The sequence below is a fragment of the Channa argus genome, chromosome 7 (genome assembly GCF_033026475.1).
Source record: "Channa argus isolate prfri chromosome 7, Channa argus male v1.0, whole genome shotgun sequence".
Classification (NCBI taxonomy): domain Eukaryota; kingdom Metazoa; phylum Chordata; class Actinopteri; order Anabantiformes; family Channidae; genus Channa; species Channa argus.
Window position 1 is genome coordinate 16,178,094 of NC_090203.1, and position 19,496 is coordinate 16,197,589.

Here is a 19,496-nt window from a genome sequence, read left to right on the forward strand (position 1 = left end):
ATTTTCCCACATAGATTTCAGTCACTGAAAGCTGATTTTTTTTGCCATGTATACGTGTAACCAGGTTTCGAAATAGTGTTGTCCAACAGTGCATGTGCGTTATAAAAGGCTGCAGAGAGAAATATGCAGCCGGGTGAAAGATGATTACAGGGGTGATGCCACCTCGTGTTTTAAAACAAATGTAAATAACACACAGTGGCCTGAAGAAGTCCAAATAAGTCACTTTCCCCCAGGGATTTGTTTTATTTCAGACAGTTCCTGTTGTGGATCAGCTCCGTATGTCTCCCCTTTTTCTCTTTCTCTCGCCCTGCTCTGTCACGTTGCTACAATACAAACACACATGCATGGTAGCACAGTGGTTCGCACTCTTGCTTCACAGCAATAAGGTCCCAGGTTCAATCCCTGGACTGGACAGGGCTTTTCTGTGTAGAGTTTGCATGTTCTCCCCATGTAGGGTTGCACCAGTTTCCCCCAACCCAAAAAAGCATGTTGGCAGCACACTTATCGGCAGTGGCTCAGGACTAACTATCCATCTGATCAATTTTGTTTCACACCTTGTATGTATAATGAGAAATAAAGGACTTTACCTTACACACACAAACAAGTCAGAAATCAGTATTTTCTGTCACTATACAGTTCAAATCTGTGCACCAGGCATGCAAAATAAGTCAGGAGCAGGAGAAATCAGATTACTCTTCTACTGCATGTATACTTGGATTTCCAGTAATGAGCTTTCTTAAATGCATGCGAACACAGCCCCCAGACTGTGCTTTGGTTTGTACCTGGAGCCCCTGAGACTGCGGTAACTAACCTTGTTACAGTCACCCTGACTGCTGATATCACCACAGCCCTCTAACACTAAGGGCAACACTTTATGGTAGATATTAATGTTAATGTTTCTCTCCCGAGCCTCTCATTTGCTTCTTTGTATTCGCTTAGCTTGCGTTAAATATGCATATGTCATGCACAGACAGACAACCATTCACACTCACATTTACACCTATGGGCAATTTCGAGTGGATGATCCACATAGATGTTCTTATTAGACAAAATAATTGACAACACCTGTGCATGTCTTGCACGCATCACCGGTGATGAGGGTCTTCAACTTTAATCATCTGCTCGGTGAATAATTGCCAACAAAGGGGAACATGTGCATGAAGTGAACTGTAAGACAGAAAAGATGCCTCATTTTGAACTAGAGGCTACTTTCACCTTCATTGTGGGATAGACTTTTAAACATGGGTATTATTAGAGGGTGGTTCCTGTAAAAAGGATAATCTCCTAGGACATCACTGTACCTTTGTGTAGTATTAGCACAGTGTGGGGCAGTCATTTGTTAAACACTGTTTTCTGTGGGTCTCTCAGTCATTTTAGTCAGCCCTCTCCTCAATTAAAGTTATTTCTCTCAGCTTTGTGCTTGTTATTCTGGCTGAGTGCCGCATATATGAACATTCACACTTTCATCTTTGCTTCCTGTCTCTGTTGTTATCAGCATTTGAAAAGGAAATGTTTTGAAGGATTTGCGGTTGTTGTGTGTCTGTTTCTCTGTTCCGTTTCAGGCCATTCACAGCGGCTTTAATTGGCACGGGGGGGGGGTCTAGATTGGTATATTTGTGTACCTGTCGAATAAAGGTGACTGACCTCACAGACAAATTTATTCTTAGTGCTGAATTTAAACCTCACTGTTAGGGTTCATTTTGTGTGGCGTCATGCTCCAGTGCTTTGTATTTTCCTCTCGCATGTATAATGACGGGTACATGTGCTTTTACTGGGAGGTACTTGTTATATTTCTTATGCTGAATTTAGGTTCTGAGATGACATTCAGCATTACAGAAGAAGAAGAAGTTAATTGGGTTGTAAATATATTTTCATATTTTCAAAACCTAAGGTCAGCTTTTTTTCATACTGTAGATACTGTTCTCAAATAATTAGATACAGAACATTTTATTTTATAAATAACAGATTTTAATTATGTTGCACAAATCCTGTTGACTGTTATATGACAAATCAATTCTAGCTTCCTAATTTCAGAAAAGGTTATATTTGAACCACTAAAGAGTTTTAATTTCACGTTCACTGACTGGCACAGACAGTTTGTTTGTGCTATGTCATAAATCACAGGTAACGAGTGGGTTTAGCCCAAGCAATGCAATGCTATTTACTATAGATTCAAAGAAATACACCACGACCCTTTACGCCACAGTTTGCTGGATCAAAGCACACTCCGATAATGAGAAGTTCCGTGCCTGTTTGAGGTGGTGCGCAAGTCAAAAATCAATTAAATCCTAAGGGCTACCAGAATGTTTTGTTAGTTCACATTTGCTAGAGAAAGCTCAAGACACACACACACTTACTGTACTACTTACTGAAAAAATTGATTTTTGTATACTATTGTAACACCACTACCTGAATTTGCTCGTAGGTTCCTTCATAGACATCTCCATGAAATCTCCAATTTCCAAAACTTCGTTCACGCTTCAGGTTCACGCTGTACCAGCAGCAGCCATTTGCTTAGGCAGAACAATGACAAGAAGGTGCGACTATTCTGTTGCCTTGAGCCGCAAACACAAACACTTGGGGGCTGATGGTCACCTGCTCAGACACACTCAGTGCAGCACCAGCTGAGAAATGAGGTTTGACCCAACAAACCAGCACAAATATGTGAATGTTTGTATCTGGACTAAGAGTAAAGTAGGAATTGAGCTTTTTACAGCAAGGCCCTTTTAGCTTTTAGCTGATAGAGTATCAGTTTTAACCTACAGGAGTATTACACCCAGGCTGTCAGATCAGAAGCGCTTGGTACAGAAGTGTAGTAAAACCTCTAACATTATCAACTACTCAGCTTGCACAGAAATGATTGGGTGTTTAATTAAGTATTTATAAGTCTTTTATAGCAATAAACTGGATTCTCAGTGTTAAATATTTTAAAAGCATGTTTAGTAAATCCTTCAGAGAATTATTTTAGCTGACTTGGAAATTGATGTAAACGGTGTCATACTGTGTTTTTATGTTTATGTTTTATGAACTATAAAAACAGATGCCCAATGTGTGTTGTACATGTTGCTCCGTGTGACCAATACTTTGTACTGGAGAAGTTCTGGGGCAAATATACATCTGTGTCGGTTATCATAGTGCTAAAAAATTATATTGGGTGAGAAAAATCCTCAAGGGACTCAACTTCTTGTTAATGTTTTTTAATATGACCAGTGATGAGATGGTGACTCAGCTGCATTATCATTTGGTACAGGGAAATATAGCAGGAACAAGCATCTGAATTGAGCCGGATTAGTTATTTATTATCACGATCACACTGCTGTATTAGGGCATCATTCAGCAGTGTATGGCTACTTTATTTACTGTTTGGTAAGTCACAAGCATAAGGCAACACTTTAATTGCATGGGCAATAAGAAAATAATAGCAGCTACATCAGAAGATAAAGGGGAACCAAAACCACTTTTATGCACTTTGTTCTGGGAATTACTATACAATAACATTGTTTATTCACACGATTTCTCTAAAGTTTTATTTATGTTGCCACTTCCTCTTGATTCTTTCTAAAAATGTACTTTTTAATACAAACATGGATAACAAACTATGATGTTTTGTACTGCAAGATGGACAAAATTATGGCGGATATCTAAATAAAAGTAAATGGATGTGTTTATACCAGAGTGGGCCGATGTTAATATTCTGCCCTAAGGTCAGGATATGTCATGGATGACTAGTTACCTTATGTATACACAGTATAGTCAGTTGGGTAGTGAAGTTGTGTGCAGACTGAGAGTAAACAATGCAACAAAAACATAATTATAGCAAGGATTTTGTTTTGTCCTGAAGATTAGATGTCAGTGTGATGAACTAGTCCAGTAAGAAATGAGAATGAATACATGCAGATAGCAACAATACAAATGAAACTGAGAGGCTTGATTATCTATGACTTTAAAATGCACAATGATTTTTGAATAATTCGTCCATCCTGAGGTTTAAATACATTCTGTTGAACCTTTGAAGTTTTTAGTGTATATTGTCATGATCCTGAACTTCTGTTTGTTTTCTTTTCTCACTCCGCTTCCTATCACAGACATTTATTTTGTAGCCCCACTTCCTGTTCCTAGTCATTCTCGTTAGTCGTGATTATTTTCACCTGTTCCTCTGTTCAGGTAAACCCCGCTTTCCCCCCAGTTTGTCTCGGCCTGTTTGTTGGACTCTTGGTTCACCTTGTTTGTTCTTTAGTCTGAGGTTTGGCCTTGTGTTTGTCCCCTGTTTGTTTAGCCCTTCTCCAGTGTGAGTTTTGGTGGCCTGTTTGTCTAGATCGCTGGTTTTGCTACGTGGTATCAGATTGGCAGTTTTCTCATTCTTTGTTTTTACAATTAAGCTACAATTCCCTGTTTACCTAGTCTGTTAGTGAGTGTGTGTTTTAGCGCCATCCCTTAAGGAGTGATTGTCTTTTCTGGCACGTCTGCCCTCTGTTTAATTTCAATCAATCATTTTATTATCACCTCTTTTGGGTCCTTGACAAAACACCCAACATTACACCATATAAAGGCTGACGATTCATAATCAGCTGTTCAAAAGTAGGATTCAGTGAGTTATGTGAGGCTTAACTTTTCCAATGAGACAATCCTGCCTCTCAATTAGCTCAGGAGGATCACTGAAAGCTTTTAATTAACTTCCAACAACACCCCCCTAAATGAATATGAAATGTGTTCTTGTTCTTAATTGTCCAAGTCATCCATCTTCTGAGGATGGGATCCTCATTTCTAGACATTTACTTCTTGTCTCTTAGTCAGTTTATGCCTTTTGTAGCTGAAACCTATAAAATGAGAGAACTGATATGACAATGCTCCCGGGGGATTTACGAAAATGAGAATTTCGTTAAGGCCCAAGGTGCTGTGGATGAAACAAAGACTTATCCGTGTGCTAAGGAAAGACAAGTGCTCGAGGTGCACAATTGTCCGTTATGTCAGCGACGTGAGACCAAGGCTGAATTGAAGACCGTAGCATGAAGCGTGTAATGTGACATCGAGTTCTGAGTGGAGAGGCAGAGAAGGATGGAGGTGGGTGGGGAAAGCAAACAGGATGGAGCAAATGTGGGAGGTGGTCTTTGGATTTTGTGATGTTACAGCCTGAATTTTAATAGAATGTAGTTAATTTTGCACCTTTTTGGCAATAATGAAGCTAAATTTATTCAAAGCAAAGTAAAAAGAAATGTCATTTTTAATAGCTGCTTATTTCCCAGAGTCTGTACTTACTGTAGCATTAGTAGCTTTCTACAGAGAAAACAACAAATTTGGATTTTGACATTTTCTCCAACTATCCCCTTTACGAGGCACAGTGGGGACAGTACACAGATGGAGCTTGTGTCTGTGTGACCGCGTGTTTGTGTGCCTCACTGGAATATTAGTGGAGACAGCAGGGATCACAGGGACCTTTGCCGTCAGTAATTGAAGTGGGCTTTAGAATAACACCTGTGGTAAGGGGTGGAAGAGATGACTAACATGACTTAATACATTGAATCCATTTTTAAACAACATGCAAAGGAACTTGTCTTGTGTCTTCAGGCTTAAAATCATTCTAATTACTTAGCTTTTTCCAGACGATCCTAATGTTACATCACAGTTCAACTGTGGTGTTAAATCCACTCTGACACCTTTTATTTTAAAAGCTCTCATTACACGTAAATGTCACAGGTTTGAAAATGTACAATGTCCTTGAAGTTTTTATTACGTCGGGTCACATTGTGGAAAAATTTAGATTTTCTTTTCATCCATGCGACGTCAGGTATTTTTGTTAAAATAAAATTTTAATTTGAGAAGTAGGAAACAATGGTGTGTCACACTTATCTCCTAACCCCCTTCCCCCCACCCACACACACACGCACACTCACACACACACACACACACACACACACACACACACACACACAGACTCACACACACACACACAGTTACAATGAGCAAGTTTGCATGTTCCCTCTGAGGCCTGATTGGCAGCAGAATTATAATTTTTCATGCCACATTTGTCCTCATTTGTCTCGCTCAGAGGAAGTGGCAACCAGGGAGACACTCTCCTCTTACCCCCATGGCTCCCTTTCATCCCCTCTGCCCAAATGTTTGCCCTGTATCCCATTTTGTAAATTTATTCCCCCCCCTCCTTTATGCCCAAAAAGTCGTATCTGACTGGCGTTGCCCTTTAGGAACCATCTGACATTTATGCTGTCCTCTTCACAGAAAGGGACATGTACATTCTTTTTATTTATTTATTTATTCTTTCTTTCAGGGCAGCTGGAAATTGCACCTCCTACTTCAGCACAGTTAAGATATGGTAAGAAAACACTTTTATATGTTACTATTTTAGTTAATCTAGAGGATAGTGCTGCTTACCTCGCTGTGCTTATTAATGCCTTTAGCATGACTCTTGAATCACATCCCTTATTTAGCCTTCAGTTAAGTCTGAGGACTAATTAAGGATCAGTCTTAATTGAAATTATTGAGCAGGTTACTCTGGTTCCTCCCAAAGGCCCATGGCCTGCCTGCAGGTAAATGATCTGTTTGTATAGCACTTTTATCCAAAGGGATTTACAATGATTCTTCACATTCACACCACACACATACACTCACACCCCTATCAGTGTGTCAGAGTGTGTGTGCTCACGTTACCCACCGGGAGCAACTTTTTAGTTTTTGTGTTTTCCCCAAGGAAAATTCAACATATTGGCAGGAGGAACCAGAAGTCAAACCAAAGACTTATACCTCATCTAATTCCTGAGCCATAGACTCATAAGTCCATTCCCGTCCACAGCTAGAGTTTAGTCCATGCAAGAAAACAAATCATCCACTGTGCAGTTCAAGTCGAGGTGATGTCCATAAATATCCATATGAGCCAAAATAGTGAAATGCAGGAACAATTAAATAAACACAGACCAGCACAGACCCCAGAGAGAGATTTAAAAAACATGACCCATCGTTTATGAAAAGGTTTATGAAAATTGATTTATATTTCAGTAACAATTTAAAGCTATTTGTGCTTTATATGCACTTGGTCTGCATTGATAACAGTATTTATTATAAAGAGCCTTATTGTAGTGAGAGTCATAATGCATACAGATGAATGAAATTCACCTGTAAATGCACAGCAGAGATCTTATACAAGCATACTTCACTATTTGTGCATACTGGTTAATGTAGCCACATGTTTATCTCCTGCTGCTGCTCAGAGGTTACAAATCCTTAGTTTATTCATTATTTTGTTTTTGAAGTTTTGTAGTAGGGGAAAGCTGATAATTTAACTATTAACGTTTGGTTAATAGTTTCTCTTAAATGTTTCTGTCCAACAGTGAATAATGCTCTGCTGACTAAAGTAACTAAAAATGAATTAGAATCACTACAAGTGCCCACAGACAATTTGTTTTTCTAACCTGAGAAATTTTGAACCATTTAGTCACAACAGATTCAATTTGGAGGATCCTGGTCCTTCTTTGTTGTAAATGAACAATTTCTTACTTTGGTATGAACCTTTTCTATCATTGTCAGCTGAAATATATAACATAATGGTCATGTGACCTGTAGTCCACAAACTATATATGGTAACTCATGTTTGCCAAGCAGAACATAATCTTTAGTCAATGATGCTTCATATAAAAACATACTAACTTGATGCAGATCTGACGTTAAGCTTTCTCTGCACAGAGCTCTCACTGCAGTTAATAATTCACTCTTGAGTTTTTGGGGGTTTCTTTCTGCAAATTATCCAAACCAAAAACCAGAGTTGGATTTTACACGTCTCTGTAAAGGGTGCTAATAAAATAAGTGGAACCCACCTCTTGTGCAGCATTGAAGTACAGTCTTTATTTGAGTGGGTGCTTCGTTGACTGAGGTTCACACTCAAGACTGAAATTTCTGCGGCAGAACAATAGCTTCAGGAAAGAAGTGAAGTGTTCAGCAGTGATTATGGTGCAAGTCACTTACTTGACCCAGTATACACCAAGCTTTCCTCAGTGTATAGGTGACATTTCAAATTCACTTTCACAGCACCAGTAATGTACGCCGAATCTGGAGACTCACAGGGGAGTGCACATGCACAGAATATCTATTTAAGCATGGATAGAGATAAAGTCATTCAGCATTTAAATTCAGATACCTTTTGTGGTCTGAAAGAGGAGATGCTTGACATTCATGTAGCTAATTATACAAACAAATCAAGTTTGAATGTCAGACAAACCTCATTCTATTTTAGTTTTGCTGCTAATTGTACCAGTGGCTCTAAGTGATGAAGAGGTATACTGTAAATGACTTGGCTACTAACTGCTACTATATCACATTTTACCACCAGATAATTTGTTTATTCATCACATTTTTATGACTTTGTAAAATTATAGCAAAACAGGGATAAAATGAGGCATTAGGGCATCAGAAAATACTAAGCATTAGCCAAACATATGCATAAAATGCTTCCTGATGGTAGAGATTGAGATTACATGATTCCTGTCAGTTATTCTTCAGTTTTACCTCAGATATTTAGAGCAAACCTACAAAGCAATTAATTAATTTACAGGGGTTGATAATATATTTTCTGTCATGTGTTGGATTCAACTAAAACCATTCGGCTTTTGTCCTTTGCACTTGATTTTGTTATATTTCCACAAATTAATCTCCTTTTAAAAACTTAAAGTTATGTTTAAATAAATAACCAATGATCCATCTTCTGTGTTTATCAGTGCAGTATTATCATGTGCAGCTTTCTAGTATCAATTGTCTGATCACAGAAGTCAAAATAATCTTGTATCCTCCACTGCAGGGTTCAGTTTTGTCTAATGGATTATTTATCAAACCCTTTAGATGCTTGGTTTATTTTGTCTGTTCATAGTTTATTGTATTTGTTATCTTACAGTTCTGCTGCATAATGCCATCCCTTTTGTTGGGTTTGGATTCCTGGACAACTGCATCATGATTGTTGCTGTAAGTGATGCCTCGCTGCTCAGTGGTATTTCCACAGTGTGCCTGTGTATTAACAATATGTTGTATGTCCTTATACTGTAGTACTGCAGGAGCAAGAGTTGGAAGCACAAAGCCAGAACAGGGAAAAACTAATCCATTTCTTCAATGTTACTATATTTATATCTCAGTATATTCTGTTTTGTTCCATCATTGGTTTGCCGTTTTTCTGATATATCCTCCAATGCTTTGTCTTGTAATCTTCTCTAAACTTATCTCTAACAAAATTATTTGGCTCCATCAAGCATAGAAACTCTTTATTAAGGCTTTGTGTTCAAAATAATGAAATCTAATCCCAATAGTAACTGATAGATTCTGCTCCTCAAATGAAAAGTAATATATTTTTCTGAATTCATGGACCAGGAATTCTTATGGGGCCTCTACAGGGAGGTAGATAGAAAAATAAGAGGGAGAAATGTGCAAGAGAAACCAATCTAAATAGAACCTAATAAAATGAAATAACTTTGCTCAAAACTTGTACTGTAACAGAAAGTAATATACACATTTAATATACACTCTGTCATCAGTTTGGTTAACCAATCCAGACAGTGCTGCTCTTCTCACAGGCTGAAATAACATATGAAATACAATGCTGTGCACCAAACCAGCAAACTATGAATTTCTAATATTAAAAGGGACAGTGGTGGTGACCAGAGAACATGTCTTACTCTGTAATCTGTTTATGTGCATGTGTTATTTCCCAGGGCACGCAGATTGAGCTATCCATCGGAGTGATCCTCGGCATTTCAACAATGGCGGGTAAGAGAATCACATGATCTCAGTGCAACACGTTGGATCAACTTGCGACTTGTTCTCATTAAATAAATTCTTTTTGGGTTTTTGAAATGACAAAAATGTGGCTGCACAGATGGCGATAATGCATACTGATGTTGTTTGCTGCAAAGCAAATTTGGTAACATAAAAATGCTTAATAAGTTAGAGTACTTGTCCATCTCAGCATTTCTCTTATTTCCCATTCTTTTGTTTCAACTTCGAATCTTTGTCATATCAGCTTTTCAGTAATTGCTCATTTTGCTACATTTTCCTGGCCCTGATACCGAGTCTGACTCCCTGTCTCCATCAATATAACATTGAAAGGGGGAAAAATGGAGGCCTTTTAAATTTCCACTTCTTGTCAGATTGTGCATTTATCAACTGTCTTGACACTAATGCAAAAAAAAAAGTGGGATGTAATTAAATGGGGCTTGCTCAAGGGGGATTTGTTGGGTTGCCCCTACATACTGGTATAGTCTGGACTTTATTATGTAAAGTGCCTTGAGATTACGTTGTTGTGAATGGGCGCTATATAAATAAAGTTGAACTAGCTCTTAGTTAAATAAAAGCAGAGACAGACACTGGCTGAGCAAGAGAATATTTTCACAAATATAACACAGTACTATTCACCAGTCGATTTAATTAAGTGTTATGTTATGTTTCAAGTGTTATGTTCACTTGAAACTTCACTTCAGCTGATACACATTTTAATATCACTTGTACCTATTCAGTGTCTGTGGTGACACTGATATCTTCATGTAACATGACACTCACTGAATGCAGACAGGAGCTTTGAGAACAAGTGACACTGTAGGCAAACCTTAGTGGCATCTTTCTGAATGTGTTCCTTTTATTTTATTTATCGTGATGCAGCTCGTATCAACTGAAAACCAATCTTAGTTTTACTGTTCCATCTCACTCGCTTTTACTTTATCAATTACGCCCAGAAAAAGGTTCAAGGGCACTTTTCCTATAGTAGTGAAAGTGTGTTTTGTTGTGTTTAGTTCACGCAGACCCAATAAATGGAAAAGCCTTAGAAACATCAAAGCTGGTGCTGCAACAGCAGAGGAGGCAGAAACCTGAAGCTTTTTATAATTGTTTCATGCAGAATTGGATGGATGAAAATGAAATAACCACAGCAGGAGGAGAAGTTGATCTATCACCCATGTACAGTAAAGAAGAGCAATTTGACTCTTTTTAAATTTAAAGATTTGAACTTGAAGTTTTGGAACTTTGATAATTTAGTTTAAGCCAAAGGGACAGTTTCAGGCACGTTGGATTTTAGAGAGAGAAGGGTTTTTCAGGTTGCAAACTCAGACATACTAGTAGTTTTCATACAGTCTAACAGTAGTTTGACAGGCAGAGCTGTGTTATCTGTCTAGTGAGATGTTCGTATCCATTTGACAGCTGCAAAAATAAATCCCTCAAATTAGTGATTTTTAAAAAGGAAGTGTATAACTACCCCACAGCTCATACAGCCACTGACAGATGAAAACAGAACTTCTTTCCTCAAGTGCACCCTCAGCCCAGTTTCATCACCCAGACTCCACTTTTACAGTTACTCAACCCTGCTGCGTTTGTGACATGTCGGGGGTCTGCAGAGCAAGATGCAGCAGTTATCTACCCCAGTCCAGATTGATGTACCACTAGTGTCAAGGCTACTGTCAAGTCCACCAATCTCACATTTTCGTGGAGGAAAATGTGTCTCAGCTGGCTTTGAGGATGGAAAGTACTATTAGAAAATATTCTGCAGCTGAGTTGAGCTAATTACATAATTTAGGCAGAGCTAATGATGTGAGAACATTCAAATAGCAGTAAACCGATTAAAAAGTTATTATCACAGAAAATGAGCACTCACTCTGCCGAAACTTGCCTTCCAGTACCTGTGAGTTCCAAGTTCTCACAAGTTGGAGCAGTTTCATCAGATTCCCATAGTTATATTGCATGAATGTTTATTTTTTCTCTTCAGATGTTTAAACTTTAATAGCATCCTCCATTAACACATCAGACTGAAAATATTCTTCCGGTTGGTTTGTTTTACATTTTCTCTAATGAAACATAGTGCTTTGCAAAAGTATTAAAACCCCTTCAACTTTTTAACATTTTTTCACGTTACAACCACAAACATAAATGTATTTTATTGGGATTTTATGTGGTAGACCAACACAAAGTGGCACGTAATTGTGAAGTGAAAGGAAAATTATATATTTTTTTACAAATATCCCAAGCTTTGAACATCTCACGGAGCACTGTACAATCTATCTTCTGAAAATGGAAAGAGTGTGGCGCAACTGCAAACCTACCAAGACATGGCCGTCCACCTAACCTGACAGGCCGGGCAAGGAGAGTATTAATTAGAGAAGGAGCCAAGGGGCCGATGGTTACTCTGGAGACGCTGCAGAGATCAACAGCTCAGATGGGAGAATCTGTCCACAGGATAACTTTTAGTCATGCACTCCACAAACCTGGCCTTTGCGGATGAGTCGCGAGAACAAAGCCATTGTTGAAAGAAAGCCAAAAGTTCCTCTCTAGATGTGCAAAGCTGGGAGAGACATACCCCAAATGACTTGCAGCTGTAATTGCAGCAAAAGGTGGTTCTACAATGTATTGATCGGGGTGGGGCGCTTAATACGAATGTACAACACACTTTTTAGATATTTATTTGTAAAAAAAATAATAATAATTTATCATTTTCCTTTTGCTTCTCAATTATGTACCACTTTGTGCACAGCTAGTAAGTGAGCTTTGCAGACAAAAGCAGAAGGTAACAATAAAAAGCTGCCACTGTCTCTGTGTGAAGTGTCGTTTATATAATAAAATACATCCCTGGAACTGCTTCTAAATCCAGCGTGTGTGTGTGTGGAGGTGGACTAAATCTGATGCAGAGCACTGGTTTAGTTGAAGACCTTGGCCTGTAATAACATTTGAGCAGCCTGACCACATAATCAGGCCTGATGGACTCTCCATTACATCTGGCTCCTCGGGGCCATGATCGGAGATACAGTATGACATAGAATAACAGCCTTAAAACTGTTGCCTAACTGCTCTACCTCAAGAACATAAGCTGTCCTTTAATTGGAAACTGAAACGGATTGTCTTGCAACAACAAATGTAACCACAAAGAGAGAATAGCCTGCCTTTGAAATCATAAACTAATAAAAATAAAATTGGCTTCTCTTTTATCTCACTGAAACCACATAACCATTAAACCATCGTACCGTTGTACTCAGTGAGTTACTCCCAGGCTGGGACTCATTTTTGGCGGCTGAACACCAGAACAATTTCCTCTTGTATTTTGGAACTGACTGACTGGCCAACAATTACAAACGTGTGCACTTTCCTTTCTGTGGCCCTGCCTCTCTCCTCTCACTCTGAGGTTGTGATGAAGTCATTCAAAGCTTGTTGCTCTGTGAGCAACAAGCTCACGTCTTTACTTCGATCCAAATACAAGTAGTCGAGTCTCTCTTCAGTCTGGAGTGTAAGATTCTTTACAGAATTCCTCTCTGCTGATTCATTTGTGGGTGTGGGCCTGTTCAGTCGTACTATGGCACTGCTGCTTTATTTCTATTCCCCTAAAGGTTTCTGTGCACCTGTGGCCCCAGCAGCACATCTCAGAGTCAAAGACGGCAGAGAGAATACGAAGCAAAGCAAGGCCTCATGCTCTGAGTGACAGAGGAGCTACAGAACAAGGAGATTCTTTCTACTTCAGCACTGCTTTACCTAGTGACAGAGACTAGAAAATATTCGGGCAAAATGAGACTCAGATCTGCTCCTAGCTCATCTTTCACTAGTCATTTCAGTGAAGCTTCATCCTCTTCTCTTTAGACACTTTCTGAAGTACTGCTCTGATTAGTGGGGCAACTGTGGCGCAGGAAGGTGGAGCGGTTGTCCAATTGTTGGTTCAATCCCCAGCTCCTCCGGTCACATGTCGAAGTGTCCTTGAGCAAGACACTGAAACCCAACTTAGTTGCTCCTGGTGAATCTTGGCCAGCTGCATAGCTGTTCCCCCATCGGTGTATGAATGTTCTCGTGAGTGTGAATGGGTGAATGAGAAGCAGTGTAAAGCACTTTGAGTGCCAATAGGTATAAAAGCAGTATATAAGTGCAGACCATTAGTCGTGTACTTTTGGAGTGAGTCAAGTCCGTTCGGCTTCAGCAGTGCATGGTACAGAAAATAAACACTATATGGTTATTTCTTCTGTTTTTGTTGCACGTAATTGTTAGTCCTTAAGGGTTATTATTAGATTAAATGCTGTGTTTTTAATCCAAACCTTCTGCTTTCATCAAGTACAAGCAAAGGGAAGTACAGGAAGGCATGTGAAAAGAGTTAAACCTCCCACTTCTCATTGTCAGTTTACAGATACATGCTTTAATAACGCGTCACTATTGTTCGAGAAGGACACAGAAACACCTCATTACAACTGGTATTTCTAATACTGTAACTTCACAGGGTCCACACTGTCTACCACTACTTGCACATGTTATGCGCTAATGCCATGATGCATGAAACAACTGAAATCTGCTCCAACAACGGACCCACTCTCCAGGTTAATGTGATGTACTGTGACAGAGAAGCTAATGAGGCCTTTCATCCCACTGTGTGCCATGGCTCTTTGTCTATGTGTCATCCATTGCAATTGTGAAACTCAAACTTCTTTAGTGTTATACTTCCATTTATATCCCTTATTACCTCATACATATAATGCTGTAAATTGTTGACTGGATTAAAAACCTGGTAATATGAAGGAGTCTCCAATATCTTACTGTACATGCTTCTGAGTGCTACACAAAATGTATCATCTTTTTCCCCTTCACATGATTTAAAGAATTCAGTTTTCAGACAACCATATTTGGTCTCATGTGACTTTCCTCAACAAACCTCAGTTTCCTAACACATTTTGTAATCTCGTCTCTTTCTCGCTTCACATTTTCCACAGCTGCTGCCCTTGGCAACCTGGTGTCTGATCTGGCAGGACTAGGGTAAGAATTTCTCTCTCTCTCTCTCTCACACACACACACACACACACACACACACACACACACACACACACACACACACACACACACACACACACACGCATGCTTAAAGTGCAGTCATGGAAGCTTAGAGGATAAAGATTTAAACAGTTCAGTGTAATTTAAGATCAATAACCTGATTCACTAAGTGTAAACTTATAGTATTATAGTGTTATGTTCATATACATAAATTATAACACATAGAGTCCATTTAAGTTTTGCCATCCTGTTCCACTACCTTTATTGAAAGCTAAGTTATTATACAATTTAAAGAGTAAGGCAGTAAGCACAGGCAACAGAGGAGAAAATACAGTCTCTGGTGCTTTGTGTCCCTGAGGAAGAAGAACAAAACCACCACAAATGAGAGAGGTTAATTATGTAAATTTCTCAATGTGCTTTAATCAAATCAAGACAGTCTTGAAGGTCTGTATGAATAAGGAAAAGAGTAGGTAGCCTGCTTAAACACAGCTATTTATTTTATCATTTGTTGCATTAGGAGGATCATTTATTGGTTATACGTCTGTACGGACACAGGTTAGTGATGCTGAAGCAAGTTGCGCATTAGTGTAGTTAAAAAATCTATAAAATTTATTTTTTTCTGTCCTCAAAATTATAAGCAGGAGAAGAGGCCTCCATATGCATACATAGACAAATGGGCAGCTACTGTAGATAAAGGGAACTCGGCAGGATCATGCAGGCATAGAAGATGCTGCGACAGTGGGCTGTTCTGTTTTCACTGTCTCATCATGATGGATTAGTTAACTAGTTTGGGCCTCTGTAAAGCTCTCAGTGGACACACTCACACTTTTGCTTCTGCGTGTGCACCATTGTTTGCCACTCAATCATAATTGGAAAGTAGATCCCATGTGGCCGGTTTGTCAAGGTAAAAGTCGATTAAACAAGTCATGACGGACTTTCTTTATTTTGAGGGAAGCTCACTGATGAATGTTGAAGGCTGTTTTTCTCAGTGGAGCTCGTGCAGATGTTCTGCACTGCAACATACAGCTTATGTTCCTTTCATAGTCTTTTTCTTTTCCTTTGGGCTGTGCCCTTTCAGGAGTCACCACAGCGAATCATGTGCATCCATCTGACCCTATCCTCTGCATGCTCTTCACTCACACCAACTAACTTCATGTCCTCTCTTACTACATCCATAAATCTCCTCTTTGGTTCCTCTCATAGTGGAAAGGCTTATTTATGCACTGATAACCCCTGGGCTTTTGGGTCCTCTGGGAATCAGCGGCGCTTTAGTGCCAATTGAGTGTTTGAGGAACAGGCTCAATAGGCTTCTCACTGAGGGTTGTGAGTAAACTCAGAAGCTGAATGATGATGGGATCCCAGATGCTTCTTTACTACAAACGTGTTGCAGTATTGATATTTAGTTTACTCCACCATGTTAGAAAGAATGACCTCCTCTGTACCAGGAGAATAACTAAATTGAACATTTCAATGTTAAATATGTTTTACGGACTTGTTTGATTAAAGCCCTTTGATCATTTTGTAAAATGTCAGAAAATTATGAAAAAGTCTCATTACAGTTTTCCACAAAATGTGGTGACAATAAATGGCTACATTTAAGAATTAGTTCTTGATTCTAGAAAAAGCAAAAATATCAGCAAACATTCAAGTTGCAGTACGTGGCACAAGTAATTTTACTAAAATAAGTACAAGTACATCCATGATAAAAAAAAAATGTTGCAGATAGATTTTGTGTTGGGCAACTTGTTGACTAATTGATGTTGCACTGGGTACAGACACTTTCCTGTTAATAATTGTCCTGGGTTCACTTCTCACTCCAACAAACTGCATTTCACTTGGAAAACATTTCCCATTTCCAGGTCATCTGGGTGTGACAGCATTTAGTAAGTTTCTTTCGGCTGTTCTAATGGGCAAAATTAAAAGCTCTAGAGACTCAATTAGCTTCCTTTGCCAGTCCCTCCAGGATTTCAGACGTTGTGATTGTTGCAGCCTAAAATGCCTGATTTTTCAACAGCTTTGATGCAATTTTCTAGAATCAATAACAGAAACTATATTTTCCCAGTAGAGGGGTCATTTCACAGGTTACCAGCAAAGTACAGAATTCATTTTTCCCAATTACTTTGTTTTAAAAGCACAGTCTGTATTTTTAAATTAGGAAAGCGTGACTAAGCTGCTCTACTGTCCTGCTCTTGCTTAAAAATTCCCATTTCTGTGTGTTGCTGCCTGTGGCCTCTGTGCAACCATACTCTGTATAGTATCTGTGAGTGTATGTGTTTTGACAGATGTAGGAAATCAGCAGAATGTCCAATATTCATGTCCATTATTAGTCCATTATTCAGCTCATACGTCCTTGTATCCATTTGCCATTTGTTACTATGCTTGTGCCAAAGTTGGTCTGAGCTGCTGTTTGAGTTTGCATCAGTGGTTTTCTGGGGCAGACAAGAGACCCAGAAAAGCATTGCTGCACCAGTGAAAACAGAACAAAAACTAAGAAGATGCATTAATGGGCTGCAGGGAATAAAAAGTGAGGACCCAATTTGGATTCCCAGCCACATCTTTGTCTACCACATGTCTGCCTTTATAAACTTTTACACCTACTCTGGGAGAAAGAGATATTCACTGACCTTGTCTTAAGATTTCTCAGATGTTTTCTTTTTGACTTTAACATGACCCTGGGAAAATATCTCTTCTCTTAACCACCTATTTTACACAAACCCAATCAAATGTAGTGCATTATTCCTAATATATTTGTTTCTTGTAGCTTAGTTTTCATAATAATGTGTATGTCTGCCACAAAGCAGCACTGCTTTCTGCATCACACAGGTTTCCCGATATCCGCACTAATATGAGAAGAGCTTGGCTTTTTTTTTTTAATCTATTTAAAATACAACATACCAGAAGGAAGTTTTTAATCATCCACATTTATGGAAAAGCAGTGATAAAGATTCAGTGATATAGACTCACTGTGTGTTTTAGAAAGGAAGCAAATCTTACAATAGTGGGTGGTTTACAGCAAATTTACTTTACTAGTGTAATTAAGAACAAAATGTTTAATTAGTGTTTAGTGCCTCTGATGCAGACTGAGTTTGAGCTTTCTGTGTGCGTCACACAATGTGAACACCTTGTCTCATGCTGGGAAATGATCACAGTCCTTACATGATTCTTTCTGTATATTGAATTTCATCACTTCTTTCCTGCTGTGCTATCGCGCAGCTCGGTACCTTACTAATTTAACATTTTTGTGTGAACATGGACCAGACAGTCCTTGGATTAGTGATGGGTTTACATTTTATAGAGCTGTAGAGAAAACGAAAAACAATATTAGCATCTTAGCTTGGTGAATTTCCTCACAAGTTGTCATTTGTCATGACATTTGTCATATAAAAGAAACTGTTGTCAATATAGAGTTTGATATTACTCACCTGAAACAGTGAAATCAAGGGTGTTAATCTAAAAATAAGTGTCTTATATAGAGAAAAAAATACTGCCTCTTTTTGTGTATGTATGTTCTAATGAACAGTTTCACATCTTCAAACTCAATCTAACATGCAACAACAGGCATCCTGAGTAAGCACACAATACAGGTTTTAGAGCCAAGGTAACGCATGAATTCTGCTCTCTGCCAGAGAATCCTGAATCCAGAATCCAGTTGAAGCTCGGTCTGCACTGGGTTATGCAGCAAGACAATGATTCCAAGACTGTCGACCTCAGTTTGTGTTTCTCAGGTTGCCTTTTGGAATTAGTCAATCAAAAGAAGGAATCAGTTTAATATTTTTTCATGGCTCCATAACTAATTGTTAATCAGTTTGGATTTATTATCTCAGTAGTTAATTATCTGTAATGATACAAACTGAAACTTTGATTTCTGCTCCGCGGTGATGACACACATAGGAAAACACATGCTGGCTTCCTCTCACCAACTTTTTCTCAAATTCCCACCTTACTTCTTATCACCCTCCTGACTCCACAGCTCCAGCTGCACCTTATTTGTGTGTGCAGTGAACTGAGAATTCATTAGTGCCAGTGACTGAACCAGGCCTGGGTCCTAATATTGGCTTAAATTTCTTTTCTCATACTGGGACTGCTTGGTCTGCATTATATTTTTGCGCTTCTGCCGCCCACAGACTGGACACATGACACGTGTCTAAGGTACAGCAGCTCTACACATCAAATATCAGCGTCTGCCACACAGAATTTAATGTGTTTTTTTATGTTGGATAAAGTGGTACACAGTGAACACACTTCTCTGTCCTCTGCAATCTGTCTCTTCTGTCATTTGTGTGAAGCACTGAAGAGTGCTGGAAATGATTTTATTCATTCACACTTGAGGCTCTCTCACTCTCTATTCTTTGCTATTAGAGCTGATGGTTAAAACCCTGCTGGGTTTGTGACAGATGGAGCAACAAGGAGCAGACATTAATCTGCTCGTGTATTTTGTTTCTTGTTATTATTGATTACTTTCACACTGAGGGCAATGTTATGAAAGTGTCACACTATGGGTGTCTTACTGGATCGTTAAATCTGATTCTTCTTTTTCTGCTGTGTTTGTCTCTCCCTTTCTTTAGTCTGGCAGGTTACGTGGAGGCCTTGGCATCCCGACTGGGAATGCAGATTCCTGACCTGAGCCCTAAACAGGCTGACATGTGGCAGACCAGAGTCAGCTCTCACGCGGTTGGTTCCATTGTACAGCAGCTGTGATACTCTCTGTTACTCTTCTAGTGTAACGGGAC

At 39.0% G+C, this 19,496-nt stretch overlaps 1 protein-coding gene across 2 annotated transcripts in view; it reads left to right on the top strand.

The window, feature by feature from the left end:
- Nucleotides 1-19,496, top strand: part of LOC137130394 (transmembrane protein 65-like) — a 30,066-nt gene that overhangs the window by 6,515 nt on the left and 4,055 nt on the right. For both annotated transcript variants that reach the window (XM_067510496.1, XM_067510495.1), the window contains exons 3-7: nt 6,284-6,328; nt 8,894-8,961; nt 9,702-9,756; nt 14,709-14,751; nt 19,332-19,437. In XM_067510496.1, coding sequence (XP_067366597.1) covers nt 6,284-6,328; nt 8,894-8,961; nt 9,702-9,756; nt 14,709-14,751; nt 19,332-19,437 — 317 coding nt within the window. The remainder of the gene's footprint in view (nt 1-6,283; nt 6,329-8,893; nt 8,962-9,701; nt 9,757-14,708; nt 14,752-19,331; nt 19,438-19,496) is intronic.